At 41.8% G+C, this 25,995-nt stretch overlaps 1 protein-coding gene and 1 long non-coding RNA gene across 3 annotated transcripts in view; one reads left to right on the top strand and one right to left on the bottom strand.

Moving 5' to 3' along the window:
• znf521 (zinc finger protein 521) overlaps window positions 1-25,995 on the bottom strand; it is a 99,333-nt gene that overhangs the window by 4,025 nt on the left and 69,313 nt on the right. For both annotated transcript variants that reach the window (XM_014030721.1, XM_014030729.1), the window contains 2 exons: window positions 17,341-17,472; window positions 8,937-9,052 (listed from right to left, as the gene is read on the bottom strand). In XM_014030721.1, the coding sequence (XP_013886175.1) occupies window positions 8,937-9,052; window positions 17,341-17,472 (248 nt within the window). The remainder of the gene's footprint in view (window positions 1-8,936; window positions 9,053-17,340; window positions 17,473-25,995) is intronic.
• LOC106534221 (uncharacterized) lies at window positions 1,235-5,896 on the top strand. The gene is made up of 2 exons (XR_001312329.1): window positions 1,235-1,275; window positions 1,599-5,896. It is a non-coding gene; the product is annotated as an uncharacterized LOC106534221 (long non-coding RNA).

Raw genomic sequence — 25,995 nt, 5'->3', positions numbered from 1 at the left:
ATTTTCATCTTTGTAAGTATTGTGTGGACTTTTTAAAGTGTTAGAATCAGTGTAGTGAATTGCGGTGATATTGTAGTGCACATGTTTAAGCTAAGTTAAGCTAAGCTAATCATTTAAGGGAGGAGTGTTTTAAAAAATCAAAAGCATGATAACATATATTCCTGCTTAGTGTGATAAATAAATGCAAACAGTGCTTGAACAATTGTCTGTATATTAAAAGTGCAACTGATTCTAAGAAAAATCTAAATCAAATACTGACATTTTGCAGTTGTTACTGTGTTTAATTCTATTGCTGCTAAGCAAAACTTAAATGTTATCTACAATAAAGACTCCCTGTTAAAGAAAGCTTTTTTTTGAAAGACCACATATTTCAGACTCAAAGCTCTGATTCTAAATGTGAAGATCAGTCGAAAGTGTAAACATCCCCCTTCAGGCTTTGATTAAAAGCTGTGCATGGCTGACATGAACTTAACGTACGTAGCAGCCACTGGAGCATGGGGAGTGGGCACGAAACCGCTGAGACCTGTGCACATCTTTAGTCATCACTCCAGATTTTAATTAAAGCATGAGAGAATGTTGCTAAATGCTACTAAAACAAAGTACCTGGGTTCTTTTAGGCCTACAAGAGGTTGGTTTTAAGCTGAGGAAAATTATTCAAATTCAGACTTACCGTATTTATTTGTGTATAATACGATCTCATGTATAATACGACCCCCCTTTTTTGAGCTTAAAAAGCATAAAAAAATTAATCCTCAAACTACCTCCAATTTCATACAGACTTCAAGATTTTTCAGCCTTTGCAGTCGTTATACATATCAGTAAAATGATCATTGGAATGTTTATTTTATTTTAACAACATATGTTCTAAAAGGTATTTTGAAAACAAATACAGTATATATCAGCTGTAGCAGCATCAAATGAATTCTGGCATTTTACACATTGTCCACCAGGATGCGCCAACACAAAAGTCAGAGACTTCACATGAGATTTGGRYMRTYTTGTGGGGGAAAAGCAGATTACTTCCTACTCGCTAGCACCCCCTCTGGTGGGGAAATGGTTTTTCAGGGATACAAACTTTTTCAGAACACTGGTAGACGGCAGCCATTACAGGCAAACATGTTTGTTGTTGTTTGAGGAGCGGCTCGGTCACATGCTAATGTCATTAGTTCGTTATCATTACTAAGGTGCAGGAATACTTCCACCACTTTTTTTCACATCACGTCGCTTGCCTGGATCTGTTACTATCTCACTCTGAAGCACGAAGGAGTGTCAGAGGTAAGCTAGTTTCAACTGCTTTTCACAACGTGATTTCCAGACTCAGGCATTTTGTGAATGAAGCCGATTTTTCAGTTAAAATACATAAGTAAAAATATTTATCCGAGTATAATACTACCCCCCAACTTTATGGGTGATTTTAAGGATTTAATTTTACGTATTATACTTGAATAAATACAGTAATTATGTTTTTGTCTTGATTGAAAGGTTAAAAAAAGGGAAAAGGTGCAAACAGAAGAGCAATGCATTTTGTCTCGATCTTTAATGGTGTGTTGAACTTGGTCCAGTATTGACCCGGTGTTCCCTTTGTGTTTTCCCCACAGCTGACCGGTCCACGGAGGGAGTAATCCTTCCTCGCTTTCACCTCAGGCCAGGATTACCGGTGCCTGGTTTGACCAATGAGTAACTCCATCAAATAAATAAATAAACAAATAAAGAAATATATAAAGAAAGCACAAGTTGGCATTCTCCACAGTCATCACTTATCAGGCCACGGGGAGGGCTGACCCAAAACACTGTTGTACAACAATCAGCCCGGTCTCCTTGGTAACAGACAGTCTTGTTTGAAGTGAGGTGCCCGGGGAGTGATGGTCAAACTGTAGCAGCACAAAGTGAGGCGAGGAGACGACAATGGCAGTGGATTCCTTTGTACTCCCTGTATTCACACTGACATTGCGAATCGGCCATGTTTGCAATACTTTGATTAGACATCTAACCAAACCCAAGCAAATGCTTTTTAAAGGTGTAACCAGAGATGACAGGCCACCATTTTTTTTGTGGGCCGGCGCTTTGTACCTCCAAATGATACTCATTACCCTGTCTAAGTAGACAAGTGAATGGTACTAGAAACACACGATGCAGTGATCCCGCTGTTTGACTGAGGTAGCAAAACAACTGCACAACTGCTGTGTTATTATGGGGCCTCATTAAGTGAGGAGAGAGTGGGAGAAGGGGAGAGGGAAAGAGGAGCAGAGATGGAGAGAAGGCCAGCAAGGGGGTGGGGGGAGAAAAAAACACAAGAGAGCGATACAAACTGTATTTTGAGGTGAGAGCAGCACGCAAACGCCTTTCCAGCCAAAATGAAGACTATGACTAAAGAACCCAATTAAGGGCTTTCTTAGGGGAACCATCTTGGGAGGGGGATGGGTCTTCCTGGGACACGAGCCCTGGGCTACATCCTCTAATTAGACAGAGCGAGGGGGGAGGATCTCTGCCTGTCACTGGGAGGGAGATGGGGTCCGTGGGGTTCCGCGTGTCAGTCCCAGAAACAAAACACAATTACTTTCACATTTAACCACTTCAGTCAGGGACAGACTTTGAATAGGGATATTACTGAGTGCGCCCCTGCCTTTCAACTGCTGCTGCAGGAGACGCGCCACAATACAAAACGCAGAGATTTGTTTGTGGGATAAAATGGGTGTTTCCATTCTTCTGCGAGAAACCAAGAGCTGATCTGGACCATTTTACCTCTAACAAAGAAGGAAAATTGGTGCCGTTGGACATGATCTTTTTCAAAATCGACAAGTTTTTATTATTTCTGAACACAGACTTCCAGGAGGAATAATTGTCCTAATGTTTATTCTGCCCTCTGCTACATTTTGTTAGCATCAGCTGGACAGCTCACTCTTGAAAATCAACTCACTACAGAGGGGAAATTAAAGCTGCAGCGAGTTTCCTGCAAAGCGCCACAAAAATTGGGCTTATCAAAGTTGTTGAAAAAGTCAACTAAGAAAAGTAAAAAAAAAAAAAAGAAAAAAATGTGTTTGAGGAAGATGGATTCCAGTGCCGTTCACCAAGCATCTTCTCTTTTGTTTGGATTTAACTTTCCCCAATGGTACAACAGAGGAAAGAAAGAAGAAGAAGAAGAAGCTCAAAGGCTTCTGGGAGTTTTTGTCATGTCTCCCTCCAGACATTGTGTTTGCATGCACATATCAGACCCTGAGAGAGATGGAGACAAAGACAAATACATAGAGCACGCACACAAACGTAAACCCACAAACATAGTCTGATATACGCACACGCTTAGAAAGAGAAAATCCTCCCAGGATCATTAGGTCTGTCATGCTGTCTAATTCTGATCCACCTACAAAACTAGAACACAACAATTGTGATACATCACTTGGGATCTAAGGGTGTATTTGTGCCCATTTACAGTATGGGAACCGTGTTGTATGTAATTATAAATAAACTTAAATATTAATGATGGCGCCTCTCAAGCCAGCACTATTGTTTTTTTTCTTTATATTTTTTGTCGTAATTCACCGCTGTTTTATTTTGTCGTGCGGCTTTTTGAAACGGTGCCAGAATTCTAAGAACCCGAGGTGATGAAGAAGAAAACAAGTTGTCATATAAAAGGGAGTATAAATATATATTTGCCACTTTCAAATGTGTGAAGAGCTGTCACACTTGGCAGATCAAGACATTCAGAGAAAATTTGGTGTTTGAGAGCCACTTGGGGACAAACGCATGAAGCTTTGCTTTTGTGTGACACATTTGGGACTCGGGGCAGTTAGGGCATTTTCAGGGGGCATACTTTAAATATATAAAAAATATTAAAAAAAATAAGACAGACAAAAGGTTCTGGGGAATTAGGTCTCCTGTGTTATAATGAAGAATGCCTTTGGAAAAAAAGAGGGGGGAAATGTCTAAAATGTCATTTCTTGAAGTCATCATTTGAAGAATCAGCAAAAGTAATTTGATGCATTACAACGCATAAAGGCTGCACTCCTTGTGTTTTTCTTTCTCTCTCAGCGTATCCATCTCACTTTTTCCCCCCCAGTTTTCTTCCTGGGACAGACATTATGACAAACATAGCTGTTTATGCTGACCTGGTGACCGTGAAGCCTATAAATATGCTTAATTAAAACAGTGGAATTGGTCACAGCTTGGCAATAATGGCTATCACACAGGGAGAGGAGAATCTCATTTGTGAGGGGAAGTAGAACATGATGCAGATGTGCTCTTGTCACTTTCAGCACTCATTAAGGCCAGGGAGCTTTGGATTGTCTTTGAAGGAATCCCTTTAAAAAAAAAGAAAAAAGAAGACACTCCAATTAAGGTATGTGTCCTGCGGGCGTCTGAGGAGAGGGAGAAGTCATACGGCACCCCAGTCCTTCCCCTCCTACGTCGATCACAGCAAGACTCAACACATGACTTACAATCTCGTGTCACTTCCAAGAATGCAGTGAAATTTGAAGATGGGGGGAGGGGATACAATAAAACACAGGCGTAACAGGAGCGTTGGTTCATAAAGTGTCATCCTCGCCGCTGTCCAACTTCAGTCTCGTCTCGTCTTTGGAGGAATCATTGGGAGAGAATCCTCTGATCGCAACTCTCCATGCAGTAACTGCAACACTGGAGCTAAAACCTGCGTGTGTGAACGTCTCCACGCACACATGAGTGAGCTGCACTCAGAGAAATGTCAGATTAAAGCTTTGGCTAATACCGTGCATCCATCAGTTAATGAATCTGGCTAATTAATCCAGCCGAGCACCATTGTCTTAAACTGACTTCTTTGAGCAAGTGTGAAACATTACTCTGTCTGAAGCTGACACAGAAAGAAAAAAAAAGTTATTTTTTTATTTTTAGAACAAGTTGACATAAATCTTTGGAACATTTTTTTGGACAGCTGTAATGAAAGGATAAGGTTTATGTAGTAAAACTTGAGCTAACCACTCCTGGTGTGGGCAGTAATCAAGGGTTAGAGAGAGACAGCACAACCAGCCCAGTCGCCCTCCATATCAGCACCTCATGAAATATCTACACTTTACTCCACATTTTAACGGGGCGGAGGGAAGGTAAAGGCTGAATGTGTGACAGTAGAGGGGAGTCCTCCGGAGGGTTTCAAGGAAAGCAGTGTTCTGTGCATTTCACTCCCAGTTTCTTGTCTAAGTAAGGAAAAATATAAAAATAAAAAAGGTGGGAAGGAGAAATAGATGAAAAAGAGAAAGAGAGCAAGAGAGATTATTCTCCTCTGGAATCTGGATTCTGGGGCACGCAGGCCCAGGAGTCAGTCAATCTGGATGGTCTGAGGGGGGCGGCTGGGCGGGGGGTCCTGAGAGGGCTGATTAGACGGATGCTCTCCCATCATCCATCTCGACAGGCTGGCGAAAATTGGCTAGCCCCTCGCAGGGTAGAGTTCACGGGGGTGGAGGCGGTGGAGGAGGATGTGGTGGATACCTGTCACAGCCTTTGGTCTGTTTCAGGATCTCAGCAGCAAATTAATAAAATATCTTTCCTGCTTCCCTTTACCTGCCGTGGCAGCTCTCCCTCTTGCTGCTCCCCTCTCCCGGCTTGCTCTGGCCCTTTGACCCCTCCAAATACTGTGAGGGATGAGGAGCCCACGCAGGCAGCGAGTGGACCGGAGAGTCACAAAGAAACGCGGGGAGAAACTCCAAACTCAAGACGAAGCAGAGAGAAGGAGCTCTCTGCTGGAAGACAGCTCTTGTTCAGACAGACTGACAAACGAGCGCCCTGTGTCAGGCAGACATTTTGAAGAGTGAAAGTTGGGAAATGGCAGCCAACGATAAAAAAAAACAAGCTAGCAACCAAAGTTTTCACCATGGGTGGAAAAAAAGGCAAGTACATTCAAAACTATTGGGCAAAAATAAAATAAAAAAAACCCCTTAACCTCCATTATAACGAAAGAGTACATGCATGTATATGCGTGTCATATGTGCTTGAGAACACGCCATCATGTATTCACGTGGGACTGTCTTTAGAGCACGAAACAGGTTGAGGATAATGATTGTCTTATCCCCCGAGCTCATTCTTGCTCTCCTTTCATAACACCCTGTTTCACAACAGAGTGCCATAGGTCTTTCATGTTCTCCGCTCGTCTCTTCACACACACTAAAACAATATAATCATGCATGAAACATCACCTCCGGGAGGTGGAGATCACTTCATTCCAGAAAATGTCAAACATAAAGAAAAGAAGGGGTGGGGGGAGAAGTAGGCAAACATCCCCAGGTTATTTGAGATTGTTTACAGGTACCTCCTGCAACATTTGCTATATAGAAAACACTTGTACCAATGAGAAATGAAAACATGACACACGCGCGCGCACGCACACAAAGGTGGGGGCTAATATAAATGAAAAGTATCTGCATCTGTAGTTTGTATACGGAGGGTTGTTGCCGAGGCTTTTTATATAATCTTCTTTGCAGAGGAGCTGCATGTCGGTGGATTAGGACTTGTTTTATTCATGTTAGTGGTGTTCGAACGACCAGCGGATAATGATCGCATTCACCTTCCTCCTGGCAGACACACACACACATCTGTGTTTACAACCTGAATTTCAATATGAAAATCAGAGCTGATCAATGGATGCTTCCTCTGGCTACCTGCTAACACACACAACTGCACATTGACGATTTTAGGCAGACGTAAAAAGAGGATTAGTCTGTTTGCTTATTTTGGCAAATTGGAGGGGTAGTTCAGTTCTTTTGAACAGGGGTTCGGTGGAAAGGGCACAAACAACTATTATCTCACCTGTTGTAGATAAATTTTTAACTGGCCACAATTTGGGAAATACAGATTAGTTTTGACTTGATTGACAAGAAACTAGCTAGTCTGTGGAAAGCAGACCATTTTGAAATTGCACCAATCTAATATGGTAGTTTGTGAAAATTTCATTTTGTAAACTTTTAATGCCCTGTCACTGTAAAGTTTTACACAACTTATGCTGACTTGTGAACCTTTATATAGTCATAATATAGTCAATCTAAACATTATACATCATACAATATGTAGACATCCAAAAGAGACATCCATGATTTGATTTTCATCTTCATTGTAGATATCTTCAGTATTGGACAAATTTTTCATAAGTTGGCATAAGTTGTCTAAAACTTTAAAGGGGCTATATCATGTAAAATAAACTTTTTTGAGTTTTATATCATGTTACAATGTTATCCTCTCATCAAAAACATGCCCAAAGTCTTACTTTGACTCTTTCATGCATGTTTGAGAAATCCTGTAGTGTCCTGAGGCAGCCAGGCAGAGGAGCAAAAATGACTGGTTGGGATCATCTCCGCCTCTGGGCTGTGTCTCCAAGCCGAGCTTCCTCATCACGGAGCACACCTTCCCACCCCACACCCCACACACCCCGTCCATGACTCCTGCAGGCTCTCGGCAGTAACAAAGCAAACAACGGGTGAAACTGAAAGTGAAACTGAAACTGTCTGCTGAGCTCCCAACACTACTTCCCACTCAGTCAAGTTCTTTTCAGATTCAAAATACCTTCGAGGAAATGTATTTTCAGATGCCAAGTAAACTGCATCATAGCGTGCACGCGAACACCCCACCCCTGCGCTGAAATGGGCGGGACAGAAGCGGAAGGTGGTTCTTAAAGAGACAGAGGCCAATTTCAAGGCGTTTAGAAGAGGAAGTGATGAGAGGATAAGTTTATTTTCTATTTAAACTTAAAAACAGCATTTTAATAACAACTGAATGTGACATAGATACTTTATTATGGTATAGTATTTAAATATATAGATACTTTATTATGGTATAGTATTTAAATATATAGATACTTTATTATGGTATAGTATTTAAATACATGCCTTAGAAACACATAATATTGGCCCTTTAAAGTGTGACAGGGCTTTTACATTCAATTCACTATACTATATTATTCTAGCAAAAACTATTATTATATTCCAGCCAGAAGTGACTCAGGCTGCACCTAGAAGTGCAATAAGGCATAGAATTTAATGTAAATAACATTTTTTGTGAAACTGACAACAGTGTAAAAGTTTATCATCAACCCATGTTCAGTATGTTGGAATTGTTTTCTAACAGAAACGACTCACTTTGGTCCTGGTCTTACTCAGTCTAGCCATAAGCTCATCAGTTCAATTAAATTTAGACAATTCTTCAAACTGAGGCCAATCAAAGAACTACAAGTAAGGCAATTGCTCATAAACTTTTTTTTGCACAATCGCAGTTATAGAACCATCTGAACCATCCTTTTAGGGTAAATTAAAAGTAATTTTCATGATAAGGTCAAACACAGCAATTGTCGAGAACTCATATTTTGGTGATTCGGTTTTGAGAAGTAATAGAAAAGGATCTAGATATGAGAAGTGTGCCATGTGTACGATCGTGAATCCCCCAAACAAAACAGAGCTGCTTGAAAACACCACCACAGTGAAATAATATAATAAGGTCTGTTTCATTTTTGCCCGCTTCTCCAAGGACCAGAGCAAAAAGATTGCTAGAAAATGGATTATCTCTCTAACGTTGCAAGTTCATAAGTCCAACTGCTAACTTTGTTGAAGGGCAGATATGGTCTCCCGGAGGACGGAGCTCATATTTAGCCACGAGGCCTCCTTTGCGATTAGGAGAGGAGATGCAGGCATATTGACTCAACTGTGTTTTTGTCTCTGCTCTGCATGTAATTACCTCTTCAAAAATGAGCATTCCGCTAATCCTCTAATTCCAGATATTTTAGTGCTCTGCTGGTCTAATAAGCAAATCAAATCAGATCTGCACATCACAAATGAGTTTTTGGAAACGGACTGAAATAATTCCTTCTGAGTCGCTCATCCCTGCCAGGATGGAGGGGATAGCCGGCGAGCGGTGAGCCGTTCGTGTTTGTTGCGTTGTCGCGCGCAACCAGCGGCGGCGCTTGCACACGCTCCGTCCCTGAGACTCACCTGTAAYTCTGTCTGGAAGAAGAACTTCTGCGGGCACTGCGAGCAGTCGTAGATCTTGTCCTCCTGTCCGTGGGCAGAGAAAATGTGCTGCTGGAGCTTGTTGGCCTGGACAAACACTGCTCACATACAGAGGAAAAAAGGGAGAAGAAAAGATGCATAAATATTAATAGGGATTTTAAATCTTTATTTCACGCTGCTGCTCAATCTAAGTGGAAAATAAGGTGCATTAAGCAGACTATTAATTCTATCAAATGGTAAGGAAAATTACTCCAAAACAAATGRTGGCACTGTCAATACGCTAAAAAAGGGATTTATTATGAGTTAAATATATACAAACCTAGAACAATTTAAATTTTAACAACAATCACAATATAGAGTAAGCAAATGCATAATGTTTTGGGAATATTCATGCTCTTTATTTAGTGCTGCAGTGGGGACAACAAGCCAGGAAATAAACAACCACAAAAACTGGCATGGCTTCAAGTGCAAAACATGGCCTCCATTAGTCTACATCGCTAATTATATTGACAGTATAAATATTCATGGTGTTGCACTACTTATGCATGCAGACTCCACTCGCCATCACATAAACACACAACACGTTGGAGCTAAAAACATATAGTTTGTGCTTTAATTGAGCCATAGTCCGCACCGAAAAGCTAAGTGGGCTGCAACTGTATGCCCTGGGAGTGTCGTGCATGTGGCGCCTGTGCTGGTGCACTCTCCGAGGAGCACTTCAAACGCACCGTTTGTTATCCTGGACCCTTGCGCTTTAAGGATGGCTGTCTAATCTCAAAGGTCTAGATGCTCTGGAAAAGTTAGCACAAGGGGGAAGGGGGTGGGGGGATTGCTTCATTTAAATTTCTTTTACAGCTCAGAATAACTTTGTCTAATGTGTACGCTGAGGGCCACAAGGCGGTGGGAAAAGAAAAGCACAGCCACCAAAAACAAACAAGTACAAAAAAAAAGGTGAGGTTGGGGGATGTTAAAGGCTTTAGGGTCGCTGGAGTTCCGTTCGGCGGGGGGCTACAACTTTAACGTGTTCCAATTTGAGCTCACCTGGGAGAGCGATTATTAATTATTGAGCTGTGTAGAGTCAAGAAACATTCAGCTTCACTGAATGTCACACTGCTGACCTGGGAAATAAAAGTTTAGATCCATGGCAGACACACTGCGGGGAACGCTGTCAGACTGCTAATGCCCGGGTGACAGCTGTCTCTGGAACACGGCAGCAGTGTTAACCAGAAATGAACAAACCTACGCTAATGAACAAACAACAACTCCAYGGTCCATTTCTGAGAGTGATGACCACGGCCGCACAGAGATAAACAAAATTGCAGAGGCACGGCTGTTTTTTTTTTTTTTACGGCTGGCGATAAAACGTTTCTCCAGGTTAAGACCTCAGTCATCGTACACATTCATGCCTACATTTTGCTCCGGAAACTATGACAATTTTCTTTGCGGGGAATACGCGCTTCGGAAGCCAAAATGTACTGATAAACAATAGTCTTTTCCTTCAGCTGTGTTTTGTCTGCATATACGGTACAGAAGCAGGTCACAGCAGCTGCAGGAAGCCTTCATTATGTCTTTGGCTGGAAGCTGAAAAAGTCAATACAGCAAAAATAAAAATGGATTTGAGACTTGGGGGGCCTTCAAATACTGTACAATAGGGCCAAACATAACTGAGATGTCAAGTTAGCTGTTACTTGCTGTAAGCATGCAGTTCTGCTCCAATTATGGGTACATTTAATGAGCTATGCCTTTATCAAATATAGCTCAATGCAAGAATAAAGTGAAAGGTGACTTAAACTGCTTTAATGACACATTTAAGTATTCTGYGAGACCAATGGGAAAAGAGCCTCTGAATTTATAGAGGTCATTTTTAAAGGTATTTGAAATGATAGTTCACATCTTCGTAGAAAAGTATACACAATTAATATCTTACCTTTTCCAGAGGTGTATAGTAATAAAGTACATTTACTTTGCTACAGTACTTAAAGAATTTTTCTGAGGATTTTACCAAGTATTTCTTTAAATCGTAACTTTTACTTTTGTTTCGTTACATTCAAAACATTATGATACTTTTACTTCTTTACTTCAAAATTTAACGACTTACACACACACTATAATTTCAAATATGTCCTGAACTCATGAAATGAGTTGTTTATGCAATTGTTTATGAAGTGCTACAATTTACTTAACCATTTGAGCAACTTACATATTTTCTTTAAAAGCAGAAGTGTAAATTGCTAAATATTTACCCAACTCGGATTTGTGGAACCAGGTGACATATCTTGGTTATGTAAATTTAACACTTCATTTATCAGACTTTGTCAAAGTACTTTTACTTGTACTTCCCTGATAATGGTGATCAGTTTTATGACTTAAACTTTTTTTTAATGAAATTAATTTTTACCTGATTAATTTCTTATAAGGTATAATTACTTTTACTTGTTTTTTTCAAGTACTTTATAGACCTGTGATTTTGCAAGATTATTTTTTAAAATTATTAGTTTAATTCTGACTGGATTGGTGAGCTGAAGACTGATGACTAATCTTGTGTTTTCATTGTATTTTGGATTTTTTTTTGTTTGATTTACCTCATTGATCCTTGTTTTCAGCTGCATTCCCTCCTGTCAGCTATATGGAATCACCTATCCTGCATTCAGTAATCACCCACCCATGAACTCTGTTGTTTTCTATGTTCATCTTAAGATCCACTGCTGCAGCTTGTCCTTATTGTTTCTGTTTAGTTGTGGTATCTCATTTTAGTGAAAGAAAATATTGTCATGCGTTGTTCRTTTACCAGTTATGTGCTTGAACCATACGGAGAATGTACCAATGCATGGAAAAGATTAATAAATAGGAATCATACAAAACCTGTGTGCTCTGCTGTAGACTGGTTAAATGACCAAGTGTTCAGACCCAAAACAAGGAAGCGCATTGAATTTAACATAGGCCWCCGCATGGCTCCGCCTATTTGATTACATCATCAGTGAGGGGTCCCTAGAGCCAGATTCTATAGGGCTCTGCCTAGAGCTGCTCAAAGCCACGCCCCCAGACATCATAATCTAGCCTAATGAAGATTTAAAAGTTCAGTTATGTGTTGAATTTGTTTTCAGGCATGTATCTATTTATATAAAATCATCAAGTTAAGCAAAACAGTCACATTTAACAATCTTTACAGTTCTATCATAAGACTATATACCATGTGTAATGTAATTAAAATCAGTATATAACCTAAGCCCAATAAATTTCTTTATTATTCAATGATCATGTTTGAATCCTGAACGTGGCTCCTCAAACGTCTGCATCTTGATCTTTCAACAACCGACAGCGTTTACATTAACAATGTTTTTATTCAGAACAGAAGTATTGACATGCACAGAGTTGTAAACTTTCCCTAAAAAAACACAGGAGAGGAAGTTCTACTTCCGTGATGAACAYAARCAAACATCCTGAATGGACCTGCGCCAAATTTTAATAACGGTGGAGATGCACTCCTCGTTCCTACACTTTCGACCGTCAAGAYGTTCGATAACTTTGAGCTCTTCCAAAGTTTCTAAGGTTGTATCGCTAACCAACCACTTTTGCTCCCCTGACATATTAGCATCTAGCCAGGCAGAAATAYGTCTGGTGGACACAGGGCGACCATGCGCAGTCAGGTCAGTTTTCCACAACCAGAATAACATGACCAGAATATGTGTTTACATGCACGCCGTTCGGATTATCAATCAGCATAAACCACCCCTCTCATTCAGATTACRAATTTATTCCAATCAACCTGAATCAGATCAGAATATCTATTCTGATTTCTTATATCCATGTAAACACAGCTAGTTTTAAAGTGGCAGCAGTCCACTTAGGCCTTGGTCCCACTGCTGCTGACAAGCCGTTAGCTCTTCAATCCAGAGACCACATAACAAGCTATCAACATATAAAATATTAATTCTTATAACCTTTCCCCAGGACCCCACTTTAAAATATCTAAATCATCCTGTTAAGGGCTTAGGTTAAATTTATGTTTGTTAAGGATGATTAAAGGCGTTTGTTCAGATTTAGTGTGGCACGCGTTTAATTAAATCCAGAGCTGTTACTTTTTCATTGTCTTCGTGGTTGTTTTTCAAATGAGCATGAAACGTGTAATAAAGGGATAAGCAGGCACGGACTATGGAGGGACATTGTATTGGCATTTGGCAGYATGAGTCACATATAAAATATGCAACTGCATTGCCTATTCAGTGGAGAAACAGAGGCATGTCTTCCTGGAGGGTTAGAACGAGGACATAGAGAAACAGGCAAGAAATAATCCAAAACCACGTCCAAACAGGATCAGTGGCTGGCCATTGTGTCCCTCCCTGCAGAGAACGTGAGGTGGTGGTGGGGAGACGGAGAGAGAACTTTGTGGAGTTTGTTGGCCGTGGAGTCGGAGCAGAGCCGAGCCAAACAGAGAGCTGAGCCGGGCTGGGCGTCGGGGGGTGTCAGGGCTGAGGGGGCTGAGGGGCCAAGGTCTCCTCGCTGTGGGGGATATTAAGCCCTCTGATTAGATCTCAGGGGCTGCCCGTGGCAGACGTCTCCTTTACTACAGGCCCCAGCTCATCTTTATTTTGGCAGGGTGGTGCTCTCTGCAGGCTGCACTGCACCAATACTAAGCTGTTTGTGCAGGGAGGAAAATAAGTTTATCCTTTTCTAACCCCCACCCCACTTCCTCCTTTTTCATTTATTTATTCTTCTGGCCTACATGTGTTTGCTTCTGCCTAATCTGAGGGTTCAGAGCCTCCGTGTTCTGAGGCAAAACAAACAAAATGACTGTGTGAGTGGATAYGAGGCAATTTGAAGTTAAAGCTTTGTCCACTTCCTCTTTATTTTAATCATCGCGTGCAAGTTGTCGTAATGACATCATCGCGTACAAGCAGAATATGTGCAGAAACCGAGCAATAAACTAATTAAACTATTGCATTTGTCAAAGTCGTGTGGCTTTTGAAAGCAGTGCATCCTGGAGTTTTTTTTAAAGTTTGTTCGTCGTGTGATGACATGAGGCACACGCAGGACTTTCATCAGGCACACTTTCTTCTGTTTTGTTTGTCTTAAGCACATATTCCCAATCACAATTTCCACACCAGCCCTCCCTACAGCTCCTAAGGGTGCAGGCAGACACTTCTAGCTGCAGGCTCCCCCACTTCTGAAACCTGTCAAATCTGTCCTGGGAGAGTCAGCATTTCTCTCATCATCCAGGGGCTTATGGACCTCTCTCCATTTACCCTCCCTCCCCTACACAGCTCTCTTTTCCTCCTCCACTTCCCTCCTTTCATCTCACATCCAAACTTGCCAGTTGCAACCTTCTCGGCTTCCTTTAAGTTTTTCGTCTCCTTTTCTCCTCTATTTCGTCTGTCCTCGTCTACTGCCTGTAACTTATTTTTTGCTCCCCGCACTTTTCTCCAGTCAGTTTGTATTTTTAAATTTCCCCAGAATAATCTGTCCTCTCAACCATCACTCTAAGCATAGATTGAGGATAATCAGGTGTGTAAATGAATGACAATCACTCTCGGCCCCCCACTGCGTTTTGGGTCACAAGGGGACGGATCAAACTGAAACATGTGCATTGAGGGGGAATGGTCTTTTTAAAACAAAGGGTAACCTTGTTAAATGAGCACACTCTACCACCCTGGCGCCACCTAGTTTGATCAAAGTCCTGCTTTTATGTTCAGACTCATTACATCGATAAAAGGCATCCTTCAAAWCAGTGAAAATCATGTTTTTTTTAAACACAGAGCATGCACGGTTCTGTCGTGGCTCAAATAGAGCTGAGTGTCGAGACAGTATTAATGCATTTGAAAGATAGTTGTRAATTTATTTCTATTGAAGACACAAATTCAATTCAAAAACAGTATTTTTTTCCACATGTGATAATATCATCTCAACATATTTAGATGTTACATAAAAAAATGTTGAAATGATGATATGTTTCACTATTACCAGCATGAAAACAGTTTAAAAACTAGTTAAATACCCATCAGTTTACTTCCTCACAGCATACAGAACATAACAAAAAATACATATAAACTATTCAGCATTGATTCTGTATAGAGATTGTCTTTATTTATGTTATTATATGTTCAGTCTTCTTAAAACTTGAAAAGTTTTGCAGGTAAATTTGGCAAAGATCTTGCAGAAATGTGGTCTTAATTGGCTTAAACCTAGCTAGGATTGTTCTTGGTTATATCGAAACAATAGGTTTTAAATATACAATAAGATTTTACTTTAAGGGAATTAGCTTTTGTTACATTTTGGGACTTCTGTGTCCAACTTAACATTTTATATAATAAATTTGTAAATTTTAGCTATCTTGATTTTCTCCGTTCTAAAGTTCCAAATAAAATTTCTACAACTTTAAAATTCAAAAATAGACAGACAGACAGACAGACAGACAGACAGACAGACAGACAGACAGACAGACAGACAGACAGACAGACAGACAGACAGATGGTCAGATTTGATTCAAGATGACTGCCATATATAATCAACTTTACAAACAACAACAATGAAAGGACCATTCCTTAAAAGAGTGCAGACTGCCTGCAGCTTTGCACACCAAGGTTCTAATAACAAATTTGGCACAGCCTGTTACTGCTCAGAGTATAAGACAAGGATGACTCTCAGCTAGTACCACATAAAATAAAAGCAAAGTATCTGTAAAGTTGACTGAGATATGGCTAAAAACTTGAGTAAGAATCGGCTTGACTCTAAATCACTAAACAGTCATGCATAAAGGTGATGTAAAGCACAAGCATACAAAATACAAAAACACTCAATTAATTTTAATGCTTTTCAGGATTTACAGGCGTTCTTATGGCCCAGGATAAAAACAGGCTTCAAGGCTGTTTGTAGACGTTTATTCTAGGAGTTTCATTAAAATTCGGGGGGTTCATGAGATGTTTCGCTAAATAGACAGATAAATGAAGCCAGACGTTCACACGTAGACAAAGGCAGGAACATGATTTCCCACCTTTTATAGCTGAAGGCAAAAATAACTTTTCTGCACGTATTTTGTTTGCCAACAAATCCTAAGTCAGTGTTAAATTAGCTAAATTGGGGGGTAAATGTCTTCTCGCGTCTGTACTTCAGACTCAGCCCAAATAAATATATTCAAGGACAGCTGTYAGCCAATCTCTCAATTGCTCTGTTTCCTTCGAGCGCGCTGACTTCAGATTAGTCTGCGTGTCCCCTGCATCCCCAACAGAGGGAGGCCTTTCAGTCCGTTCTCTCCTCTCCTCCACCACAGGCCTTCGCCCAGCTGTCTGCCTGCCTCTGCGACCGCTGTCCTGAGGGTGCACTCTGTCTCTCCCTCCTCCCTGTCTCCCTCCCAGCATCCCTCCATCTCTCTCTCTCCCTTTCTCTCTCATGCGCCGTGATCGATATGGACGCAGAGGGAGTGTGTGGAGGGGGGTGGGGGGTGGGGGACCTGTCTGTCAAAGACAGCGGTGGAAAATGAAGGCTCAGATGAAGGAGGCATGCTCTGTATATTAAATGCCCGCACCCCTGTGAGGGGTGGAGGGAGAGGGAGGCTCGGGGTGCTGGTGGTGGTGGGGAAATATCAATAGGCTTCTTCTAAAAGAGAGATAAGGCAAAGGCAGACATGTAGAGTAGAGGGAGGGGAGCGGAGAGAAAGGAGAGTGAATAAGGAGATGTGAATGGAGGTGGATGAAGAGAAGAAAAACAAACACAAAGCAAAACGTGAGCTAATGATGTTAATTGATGTAACAAACAGAAAAAGGAGAAATTGTTTTTTTTTAAATGCAACGGGTGGATGTTGGGGAGGGCTGTGCGTGCAGGAAGTTCGGGGGGTGGGAGCTGGACCCAAAAAGTGTTAGAAGGAGTAAAGAGCTGAGAAGGGAGAAAGAGTGAAGAGCCGAAGTTAACGACTTTGCAGATTTCATTATAGAGATAGTTAACCCTGTTGACACTGAAGGAGGGCGCTATTCTCTCCGGAGGAGTCCGGTCCTTCCACCTCCACGCACAGAGACAGATGAGATCATTACAGCTATCAGCACCACTGCCATCCACAATTAGCACATCTCCCTTTCTTTCCACAATCCTCCATCCCCCATCTCCCCTCAGCTCACACCATCTTCCACCCCCACCACCTCTTTCTCCCCCCCCTCACCTCATGACACTTCTTTGGCCTTGATTTGGAGGCAATTTGACGAAACAAAAAAAGCCACATGCAACAAACTGTGATCAGCTTCTTCTTCTTTTTTTTCTTCTTGACCTTTCCAAACTCATTTAGAAGCCATCTGCCTGGTGTAACTCAAAGATTCTGGGCGCTCCGTTGAAAAAGTCTACAAAAATGTTTTCTTTGTTATTTCACCAGTTTCACCAACTCACAGCGGAGCCGAGTACAAACCTGTAAAGCAGACCGGACACTTGAAGGTTCCTCCCATGCCCTCAAAGCTGTGCTCAATCAGGTGGCATTGAAGCTTTGCCGGTGAGTCGAACGACTGACTACAGAGCTTGCATTCATGGTTCAGTCCTTCCTCTGCAGAGGAGAAACAACACAAACACAGAAAAAAAAAACATGAGAGGGAAAAATAAACAGAGCGTGAATGGCCGAGGTGCAGCAAAGGTCTAACTCTGCCTCACCCCCACTTTTTTCTTTTTCTTTTTTTCACCCTCCCCGTCTTCACATGAAATTCAAATTTCACAATTTTACGGCAAAGACTCCTGTCTGTGATTTTCATGAATCAAACGGGAAATTATACAACGTGTGAGCTGCTCCCATCAGGCATAAATTGGATGACCAGCCGGGGTCCTAATTGCGCCAATGAGGAACATTTTGAACGTCATTGTTATAATAAACTTGAATAATAATAATAATAAAAATAAAAACAAATCATTATTTTTAGAATCTGCAACTTTAATAACTTTTGCTTTTCCTTTAGAACATAAACTTTAATGCATTCATTTAATTTACTGGCACATAAATCCACACATATTTATTAATGGCCACTGATAACGTCAACAAAAGTCCCAACTATGGACCTGCAGTGCCCTTTGCATGCACAGCAAACCTGCTGATTCAGACTTTTAGAAAAGTACCCATCTCCAGCGTGTCAATAAAAGGCCTTTACTCTCTGCCACGGGGCCAGACTGCGAGCTATCAAACTCCTGATGATGAGTGTGGGGGGTGGGGTGGATGTRCTTCAGGGACTCGTACAGGGTTTATCCCCAGGTCTCCACAGCCCAGTGCCCACCACACAGGCCCTGGGTACCAGAAGCATGTCTACGCAATCTAGCTGAAAAGCTGTGCACAGCCAAGTCCAAGCAGAAGGTTTATTGCAGGTGCTTTAGGGCAAATCTGGCAAAAACAAATCAGTGGAAAACAAGAAAACAGTAGAATTAAATGTAAGAGGCTTGTCATTTTTTATATTTTGGATCCTTTTGCTGAACATATGTTTCCTCTTATATACATCTACACAGCATTATATTTGTCTATTCTTATTTGCATCAATACTGAAGTATTTTGTTACACAGAACTTTTCCATTTTTTTCCCTCAGACTGAAACTGATATCATAAAAAACAGGTAGTTTCTCAGCTTCTGCACCTACAAACTGATGTTGAATTGTAGTGACAACTACAACCCAATGACCTCTAATACGCCAGGAAAAGAAGGGAATGAAAACATGTCCTGCAGTGCCAAAAGAAACAGTGGGAGAGCATACATACTGAACATCACTTTAACACATTTGACAGTCCCCCCCACAACCTTAAATCTCTAAACCTGTAGCTTAAAAGTGACTATCGCACAAAAGGGTTCGCTACATAAATACAGGACATAAGCAGTTTATCATCACAAGCTCACAGCCAATGTTTCTGCATGACTGTCTTCCAAAAGGTAAAAGCCGATCAAAGCTGCTCAGAGTGAAGGGAGTGGGGTGTTGTTGTGCATTTGACAGATGAGCTACTCTTTACCCTACATGTGCATCTGAGTGTAGCACTGCCAGGTATCGGGAAAAGAGAAGGGGGGGGGGGGCGTCCACAAGGCCGTGCAAGTGGACCGCCGTCCTCTTTGATCGCTGTTTGGTTTCCTTATCTGAGTGAGAGGTGCGCTATGAGGTCAAGCTAGCTGCAGCGTGTCAGAGATCTGTTCCTCCGCCATATGCGCACCCCTCGTTTGACCCCCAGTGCACCACGTTTGTCCCTTCGGAGACCTGGCCTGCTTCATTATGCAGATAACTCTGCACCTGCCTGACTGACCTTGCGTGAGGGGATGTGTGTGTTTACGTTGGTAAGCAGGTGCATCGGTAGCGATGGGAACCATAAAGTCAGAACGATTCGCCTTTTAAAGATATGCCGGGTGTTTTGTAACTCTATTTGAAGATCTTCAACCATTTCATGATACTATTATTAAAATCAAGGGGACTTATGATGCAAAATCCACTTTTTTAGCTGTTAAATGCATTTTGTTGTGTACTGAAGTTTCCAGGTGGGCAGACAATTTAAATTTAGTCTCACTTGGTATCTTTATATTCTGTTTGGGTCGTATTTTTTAACCCGTTCATTTTTCTCTTTTTTCTGCGACGTCCGCTAAACTATTACGWCACAGTTTTTGCAAAAGACAATAATGTCCAACTACAGTTTAGTCRTCTACATTCTCCTCTTGCCCTGGCTCAGACTCTCTTTCAAGTTAACTAGCGGTGCAACAATACACGTACCYGTATCGAACTGTTCAATACAGTGCTTTAGGTTCTGTACACACTTGTATCAAACAATACAGATTTTTAAAAWTTATTTKATGAACTTGTCTTCTGAAGATGCTCTGTGTTGAAGTATCACAGGATCTGTGTTCGACTATTCTATCTAGGCTGTATTTTYGAGCACAGAKCCAYTGRGRAACTTGCTGTTTCAGCWAAATTTAAGTTGAAATTYAATTTTAAAATGRTACTTTTGAGGTTAMACAAATGTTCTTAATAAATTACAAGTTAAAAAGGGCATKGAAATTTCTGTTATTTGTATCGAAAAAATATYRAACCGTGARACTAAAGTATYGAACCGAACCAAATCRTGACTTTTCTGTATCGTTGCACCCCTAATGTTAACCTAAAATATATATTTGTCCTGCAACTGATGGTTGCTATTAGAATCATGTCACATGATTTTSTGGTATTATTCTCGTGGGATTAGRTCAGGTTTAGTTCTTGATGCTAAAAATCAAGATTGACAGAATAGACAACATTTCACTCGCAGCCTTTATTTTAGTTTAGGGGCCTGAATCAAGCTGGCAGCCTGGTTCTTAGCGAGAGCCAGGGGAGGAAGTCAGCTTTCTCACCCCTATAGCTGCCTCATTGGGCTGAGGTCACTTCCTGTTGCTCCCCCAGCCCTTTCTCCATGGCCGCCCAATCAGCACGGCCCTACGTGGCCCCCCCACCCCCCCACCCCTCTCCAAGCATGGCGCAGACTCTGGATATAGTTACAGGGCCACGGGGGACTGTCAGCTCACTCTCTATCCTCATCTCTCCCTCCTCCCACTCAGTTTTTCCAAGTCTCCCGAGTGTTTCTCCTCCGCCGCCACCTCGTCCCTCTGCACTCCTAAGAAAATCCTTTAGATGAGAACTGCTCCTGAGTCTGCTCCCTCTAAGCATCCCTGACACCAGCAAAGTAAGCCCATCTGCATATCCACAGGGCCTCGCGTTCCTGTGGCTCATGGTTTATGTATTTCACAGCTCCTTAAAACACAAACGCCTAATATCTCTCCCATGTGGAGGACAGGAGAGGGAGAGAAGAAAACTACTTTCTCAAAGAATGGTCTTTATTTCTCAGTGCTGTTTACTTTTTTTTTTTTAAAAAATGAGGGGTTTTTTTTTTTTTTTTGTATCCAGGCTCAAGTTCATGTGTGGTTGAAGGTTGTTCGGGATGCAGCGACTAGCAAGGTCTGCCTTGTGTAGTTTAGTAAACCCCACCCTCAGTTTACCGGATTCTGTCAGAGCTGGGCTGAGTTTAAAATGTGTTTTGGAAAAGTCGAGCCATCACATGGCTGCGAGTAACAAAGTGAAACTAAAGTAACTGAAGCCAAGTTTAATTTGAGATAATAGCGTATAATTAAGTATGACGCAGGGCATTTCTTAATTAAAAAAAAAACCTCCCTCAGCCTATTCTGTTCCAACGCCACCGTCGCCCCTCACTCTACTTATACAATTCTTCTGAGGAGCAGTTTGAATTGGAGCGCTTAGTTTTGCACAAGAAAAATCTGATACTTAGATTTCCACTCCTCTCTGGGGCATAGTGAATGGTTCTCTGAAGCTCACTATTAGAGGGACCCCGGTCGCTTGCGTCGATGATATTAAGGACATCAATCTGAGAACTTCTTTGGCCGAGAGTAATGAGCAACCAAGTGGGAGAACAAATTGAGAATATTTAGTCCGCTGGAAATGGGCTGTGTTTTTGAAAAGCGACGACAGAGCAGAAACAGCAATCGACGCTTGTCTTCTTTTTAAACTAACGGTCCTACAAGATGCCAGGTATAAAATAAAATAAAATAAAGGAACACCAGTGTGGATTGAGCACGTTTATGAACGTCTTTGTTCTAACATCTGACTCAGATTTCTCAGTCTGATGTTGGAGTTATGTGTTAATAAACCTGGGAGATATGGAGCTCCCCGGCATGTTCCTATAAGACCAACTACAAGATGCTGGATGGCAGCAGAACAGACAGCTTCAGGCCTGTAAACAGTAGGTGGGTTTACTTCGTCTTTTCTCCACGGGAACTATCCATTAACAGATAATGGGGGAAAAAATCTGAGTGATTAAGGCCCAGGGAATTATGGGTGAATACAAATTGACTCCACCTCCGTGCGGTGCGCTCTCTTGAGGTAGAAGCACTGCTCATAAGGCACAAGCTCATTTCAGAAGTACTATGAGGCCCATTAAGGACCGGAGAATGCAGCGCATGGGGGTAGGAAGGTGATCGTTGGGAGCGCACGGGAATGGACTCCCCCTGGACCTAAGCTGATTGGAGAACGGGCGCCTGGGGGGGAGCATTACTAATATGTATTTCCTGCCTCCACAGTTTAAGAAGGACAGAGTGAATCAAGTGCAAAATGTTGAAAATGAAGTATAGGACTTAATCGTGGCGTTGCAAAATCTCCGTTATTGTGTCATACAAAAAGTCAGGGAAATGTGGTTGTGTGCGAGATAATAAAATCAAAGACACCGGAGAACCACCAAAGCAGGAAAGAAAGGAAAAAAAAGATGTAGGAATAAAAGAGCATTTGATGGTTGCAGATCTCTCATGTTAGTGTTTGAAACTTTGGAGTGTTTCCAAGACAGAATAGTTAAGTCGTGACATGTCAGCGGAGGTGACGCCCTCGCACAGCACGAGCAAAGGATTCTGGGAGAACGCCACTCTGAGACAATGTCAGCTCTGATGCACGGCGAGCTGGTCCGAGGTGCTAATCAGAGCAGGACCGGGCTCCTGCTTGGATCAGACGCTCGGTGCCTACATTAACCGCTTCACAGCTCCCCTGGCTACTGGACCAGAGGTAGAGGCACCGAGGTGACAGGTTTTTGTGTTGAGATAAACATGCGTAACGCTTGAATAAATGTTACAAAGGGTTTAGCCAACTAGAACACCTTTTGGAGCCCACAAAACATGAGGGAGAAAATCATGAGGACACTTTCACTGTACCGTAAACAAACAGCAAATTTTCTTCTTTTTTTTCCTCTTTTTTGTTTTTTATTGCAAAACCCAGAGGAAAAAAATTACGGTAAGGAATATATTTTGTGTGCAGCAAACAGATGAAAAGCTGTTTTTCMGAATTGTATACAGAGACATGTGCACAGTTAAGCAGATAGACACAAACTTAAATAAAGTGTAAAGACAAAAAAGGGGGAAAATCAGATTTTAAATAAATAAAAATAGACTAGTGAGTCATAGAAAAGCACTACAACCCTGTTTTGCAACTGAATTAAACCACAAATTATAGCATTTTTAAATGATTTTAATGTTCTTTTTTGCAACACATGATGCTAATTTTGATTTTTCCTCTATATGCTGCTTTTATCATTTTTTAAAGTCATCATCCTTTCCCAACTTTACCTCTTGTATAAAAGCTTTAATTTTTGACYTGATCAAAGGAAAGCCAGAGTTATTTTGTTATATTTTAGATTTYCAGGTAAAATTAATTGGTAAGCTGTGAACCACTAGAGCTATGACAAAAGTTTGAGACAAAACTGACAAATGAATCCAACMCTTAGTAGCACATGTTCAATTCTTTTCCTCATCTCTTCTGACTTGAGATGTGAGGGGAAGACAGAAAATAATTAAAAATTAAAAAATGACTTCCTGTGCATTATATAAAAAATAAATAAATAAACTGAACAATGCATTTTTGCATCACGATAAAACWAAGCTTTAACAAAGACTGGCTTTCTTACAAACCAAATCTCTGTAAAATGAATGGTCTTCTCTTTTGGACTTGTTTTACAAAAAAGTGACATGCCCTGTTTTTTCTGTTGTCTGTTGTAGGAATAGAAACCTTCTTCAAGATGGCATGGGATTGATTTCCACATCACACGCAGGAGGGCAGAGGAAAGAGGAGATGATACGGCAGAAGTACGAGTGTTTGTGTGTACACCATTCTGTAAGAATAGTGCATCGCTAAACACAGGAAAGCCTTCATGACTCACATTTGCTATGATTTCATCAAATAGCAGTTTAATATTGATGAAAATACYACCAAAGCTTTACTGCTGCTGAAGTTTCTCACATTTTGGCATTATTTTGGTAGAGCTTTTGTTGCCATTTCAAATTTTTACACAAGCAGTTGTTGACGTGGGAGAGCTCTGAACTTTTTGGCCAAAAGATGGAGTTGCTAATGCCAGATAAATCTGGTGTTTCGGGACGAGTTACAGTGCTGCACTTACTGCTTCTATTCTTACAGCTAAACCCTCTCAATGGCTAAAACGTGGTCAAATGAACAGCGTATTGGTCGCAGAGGGAAAAGAATGGTTAAAAAAAACGGAAAAAGGGAGAAATCCACAACAAAGGTGAGAGGCAAACACATGCTAACGAACGATGTGTAGGCGCAGCAGCTGCAGGCAGGTACGGAGGTCCATTGGGGACAAACTGTGCAGGCTGCTGAGATGGATTGCATGGAATCCTGGACCCCCTGCAGCCACGAAACCACAACTCCACACTAAAACGCTCTAATTTACGCCATACATGTCTATTCGAAACTGTTGGGCCTATTCTAGGAAACAAAAGTCAAATGACCATGCCCTGACTTTTTTGAGCCCRGATGAGTGTTATGAGAGCATTTAAAGAAAGACAAACAAAAAAATGCACAGTATAACTTTCTGGTGAGCATAAAAAGCAGAAAAAAAGGAATGAAGTGTGAATATAGACCAGACCTTCTTTCAGGTCTCCAAAGAGTGAGTGGACTGAATGTAAAAAGTTAATTATGAGCACATGCCTGGTCTTCTTTTCTTCACTTTTTTTCACTAGCCTTGCCGTGGCACTGTCAGACCGAGGTATGAAGCTCGGAGGGGTTTGTGGTCCACACAAAAGAGCAAGGAAGRAGAGAGTCGAGGAGAGGCCCCTTGGCTGGGCTCGCGGCGTGGAACACCGTACAATTAGCCAGCCCGTGCGTTCTGCCGGCTTATAATTATCAGCGCTCGCCTTAATTGACTCCCTTAGCCTGCTGCAAAGGGACCCCCACCCCTTCCTCCCCCCCGCTAGATGCAGGCCGCCAAGCGCCACGCCAGGCTCTCCAAAGTCATTTAGAAAAGCGCTCATATTTTCGACACAAAAAGGAGGAACATTTGGTGAGAGAGAATTCATCATCAGGTGTCTAGAGGTTTTCCTTAATAGAAAAGCTGAGTCCCACTGAGTGCGCTCCGTGTAGCGGCCAGCCACGCATGCTCAGGACCAGCAAGCCGCCACTCGCAGYGGGCCACAAGACATTAACATAATTTTATATAACACAGGCACCCGCGCTGGAAATTTAATACATCTCAGCAAATACGAGACAGCCGTTTTGCATAATTTTTTTCTTCTTCTTCTCCCATTGCTTTTGCTGTGCCTCCTAGCTTTATCTGTCCTCCTTCCACGTCTCTCTGCTGTCTTGTCTTCGACCTGCCTCCGTCTCCTTCTTGCTGCCACTCCAGCTCGCCCGCCCCATCCTCCCTCACGCAGCCACCCCTCTTTCCTCACCCCATGGCGCTGCTCTCACTAGGAGAGGGGAAGTTCATTACCTCAGCTAAATCAGAATTAGTCCCTTCATTTTGACGGGGCGAACTTCATTAGAAAGGCCCTTCCTTAATCCAGCAGGGAGAACTGATGAATCTACATGGGGGCAATAATTTGCTTCACACAGCACATTCAGCCACTTCCTCCACACAGTCTCCCCCTTCCCTTTTTTTTCCCCTTTTTCTTTTTCTTTTCAACGCCTTTCTGGCTTTTTGCTCTTATGGCTACATTTTATTAGATCTCCAACAAAAAAATTACTGAGAAAGAAAAACACCTGCATATAATTAACTAATGGGAGCAGAGATGGTGTAAAGAATGAGTTATGCTGTTGGAATGTCCTGCCTCCCAACAGACTTTAAGGTCTCTGGAGCAGCCTTAGCTGTCTTGGCTGATGCTCAAACACAAACAGAGTGAGCACAGAAGAGAGCAAGCTAGGTCTGAGAGCCTCACGGAACTTCTGTTAAAAGTTACATTATCATAGTGGAATAAAAAAAATGATAATGGGACAGTAAGACATGTGCTTCCTTTGTCTTTAGTTGACTTCTTCTGTAACCTTCATTGAGAAAGACGGTTTGCGAGGATCTCTTCAGAGACGGCGCTCCAGCAGTTGTCTAGTTTCTTGCAACAAACTGGAGAGCGAAGAGACGTGAATCAGGACAGACAGCCCCAGACTGCAGTACCACAGCGCCTGGTGTCAAACAGATGTGAAACTTGGCAGCAACGCTGCCCAGAAAACAGAGAACCCACAGATTTCAGGGAGGTTTTTAGCTGAGCTGCCCTCCCTTCTTTCACCACTCCCCCCTGTCCCCCCAAAG

The sequence above is a fragment of the Austrofundulus limnaeus genome, unplaced genomic scaffold (assembly GCF_001266775.1).
Source record: "Austrofundulus limnaeus strain Quisiro unplaced genomic scaffold, Austrofundulus_limnaeus-1.0 Scaffold6, whole genome shotgun sequence".
Taxonomy (NCBI): Eukaryota; Metazoa; Chordata; class Actinopteri; order Cyprinodontiformes; family Rivulidae; genus Austrofundulus; species Austrofundulus limnaeus.
Note: the sequence above shows the minus strand (reverse complement) of the source record. Positions and strands in the feature narration are given on the sequence as shown.